Source organism: Cebus imitator, unplaced genomic scaffold (assembly GCF_001604975.1).
Source record: "Cebus imitator isolate Cc_AM_T3 unplaced genomic scaffold, Cebus_imitator-1.0 Scaffold404, whole genome shotgun sequence".
In the NCBI taxonomy this organism is placed as follows: Eukaryota; Metazoa; Chordata; class Mammalia; order Primates; family Cebidae; genus Cebus; species Cebus imitator.
Window position 1 is genome coordinate 1,553,003 of NW_016107719.1, and position 3,337 is coordinate 1,556,339.

A 3,337-nucleotide genomic window follows, 5' to 3' on the forward strand; every position below is an offset into this window, starting at 1 on the left:
CTCAAAAAAAAAAAAAAGAAAAAAAATTTTTCTAAAAAGAAAAATACCACCACACTAGAATAAAATGTAAAACAGCAATACTAGTGTATGAATAAACTCTAACCACTATATCTACTGGTTCAATAATCTGTACATTAAAACACACACAGAAACTTACTGGAGTCAGTCTTGCTACTTCTGGATGTTCCACATAAAAATTTTTCTCAAACTTGGGGAGCTCGCTCAAATCCCACTTTTTTTTACGCAAACGCTCCCCAGGATTACCAAATTTCTTCGGGGGAAGGCCACCACCACCTCTTGCTCCAAATCTAGGAACATCAGAATTTTCAGTTCATCAGTATTTTTGAAGTAATATATCTTACACACCATAAAAAGATTCAAAAGAGATAGACTACTACCAGCCTACTTCCAAAAGACCATGTTATTCACTCCTATTTAAAGGTATGGAGAAGTGTGTAAAACTTCCTTTACTACCCAACAAGAATAACTGTTTATGAGTATGGCTATAGTAGGTGAAAAATCAAAAATTCCTGTATATATTCAAAGGATTACAATCACAGATTCTGGAACCAGACATTGTTTGAGTTTTGATTCTGCCACTTACTGTACAATTTGATTCGAATTATTTAACTTCTACACACCTCAGTTTCCTATGCAAGTTAGAAATAATACCACGTATTTCAGAGGCTGCTGAGAAAATGACCTAATAATGTGTAATGTGCTATAAAAGTATCTGGCATAACAAGCACAAGCACTCAGCACAAGTAAGCATCATTTCAGTCAACAAATAATTATTAGGTACCAACTATGTATCAGTTACTATTTGAAGTGGTGCCCTGCTGGAGTTACTAAAGTAAATAAAACAGAAACAAGTTTCTACTCTTGTGTAACAGGCAGGCAGGCAAAGGATGACATTAGTTTAAGTTTCAGTTAAAGGCAAGATTGTGGACAAGGAGGAAAATACACTCCAAGCATGTCCCTCCATCTTAGAATAGCTTCTTGGGTCCTTCCCCCTTTAAACTGTGAAGAGCACTCCTCGTAGGCTGGTCTTCATTTTTAGCTTATTCTAATAAAAGAGCTGAAGAAGCCACGTTTAGTGGCTCACAATCCCAGCACTTTGGGAAGCAGAGGCAGACAGATCACTTGAGGTCAGGAGTTCTGATCAGCCTGGACAACATGGAGAAACCCTGTCTCTACTAAACACTGGTGGTGCACGCCTGTAATCCCAGCTACTTGGGAGGCTTGAGGCCACAGAACAGCTGGAACCAGGGAGGTGGAGGTTGCAGTGAGCTGAGATGGCACCACTGCACTCCAGCCTGGGAGACGGAGGGTGACTCCATCTCAAAAAAAAACAAAACAAAAAGCTGAACATAGATTTACGACCTCTCCTTCTTCGTCTCTACTTGTACCTTGTATCTTCTCCTTGTTCCCAAACAGTATTACTAATGTACAGAAAAGCCACTAACAAGATTTAAGGTTTTAAAAGTTAACTAATTACTCAAGATCAACTTCCTGCTTTTTACATACCTTTCACAACAACAGACAAGCTCAAGGGGAATACAAATATGTATGACCACTAGCCTAAGCTAAAATTTAACAAATCAGAAGCTACTTTTCCTAGAAATATCTTAACACTATCATGGCCTTCATCTTCCCTATTTCAATCTTGTTAAGTGCAGGGCTTTGTTTGGCATACAAACTGTATAGCATTTTTCTCACTGACAATTTCTTTACTCATTGTAATACACTGTACTTAATTTAGGTTCCTCTTCCCACTCTAACCCACTTGTAACATCATCTCCCCATCCGAAGACAGAGGCTAGCTCTGTCACCCAGGCTGGAGTGCAGTGACACAATCTCAGCTCACTGCAACCTACGCCCCCCAGGGTTTAAGCAATTCTCCTGCCTCAAGCCTCCAGATTAGCTGGGATTACAGGTGTGCACCACCAAGCTCAGCTAATTTTTTTTTGGGGGGGATAGAGATGGGTTTTCACCATGTTCACCGGGCTGACATCACGATCTGTCCGCCCCGGCCTCCCAAAACCAAAGTGCTGGGATTACAGGCATATGCCACCACGCCTGGCCATAACATCATCTTATATAAAGTTCCACTTTATAACTGACAGGCTGCAGCAGATGTATTATTCTACAGGGCCTCAATTTCCTGCAATTCAAAGCATTAGAACTCTGGCTTAACCCGCTAGACATTCCTCTAAACACAAATGTAACAAAAATTGATGACAGGAAAATTTTATTGGGATCACTGGATACTTACATTCAACAAGTAGAACTTGGCTAATTCTTTATACCACTGCTGAGGCAGTAAGACAAATTAAGAATCAGAACAGGGAGAGAACATAGCATCGGGATACACATCAACATCTTTAATATGCTCCTCAGCTTAAGGCTCAATAGTGCAATAGTGAACAGACCAAAAGGCCACCTCAATTGCCACCCCCCACACTTGCAAATGAAGCAGCTAAATAAGGCACTTTTCAAGAAGTACAGTCTTTGGATTATCACTCCTGCAAACTATAAAGTATTTCATTGGTACTGCTGTACTGCAATAATACCCAAACCTTAATAATCTAGGAAAAAAATAAAACTTTTGAAAGTAAGGTTCCTGGTAGGGCTTTAAACTAATCATTACCTCATTACCATTTATGTATTTTTTTCCTCTCTCCATATTTCTCTGGCTATTCAAGATACACTACTCTGCACTGAACATCTAATTTGAAACATGGAGTTCTTGGAAAATATGCTGTCTTCCATGTTTACAATTAATGCTGACATAATCAATGACCTCAAAATTCAAGAAAACATTTTACTTTTGAGCATATCCATGATATCTTTAAAATACACATCGTACGCTGGTTTAGTATGCCCCTGAAATGTTTTTATCCAGTCAGCAATTAACAATTGCTGCAATTAACAGTCAGCAATTTAACTCGGCTTTGCAAAAAAATTCGGCTTTGAAGATTCATGTTAACATTAAAAATACTACTTCGAATGTACAATGCCTATCATTTTTGCATCACACATGTAAAACACATGAAATGACCTCACCCATTTCCTTTTCAAAGTAACCACCACTTCAACTGTGTAACATTCAGTTAAGAGTAGAACAGCAATTCAAATCAAGAGCATGTCTTGGGAGAGAGAGAGCTGGGGCAGACCTTGAAAGGCCAGTTCATTTGAAATTTTTAAAAAATGTCATCTGAGGCCGGGCGCGGTGGCTCAAGCCTGTAATCCCAGCACTTTGGGAGGCCGAGGCGGGTGGATCACGAGGTCAAGAGATCGAGACCATCCTGGTCAACATGGTGAAACCCCGTCTCTA

The 3,337-nt window shown here is 39.6% G+C and overlaps 1 protein-coding gene across 2 annotated transcripts in view; it reads right to left on the bottom strand.

The window, feature by feature from the left end:
• The window catches only part of DDX17 (DEAD-box helicase 17), a 26,426-nt gene that overhangs the window by 20,065 nt on the left and 3,024 nt on the right, over positions 1–3,337 (bottom strand). For both annotated transcript variants that reach the window (XM_017509000.2, XM_017509001.2), the window contains exon 2: positions 158–308. In XM_017509000.2, the coding sequence (XP_017364489.1) occupies positions 158–308 (151 nt within the window). The remainder of the gene's footprint in view (positions 1–157; positions 309–3,337) is intronic.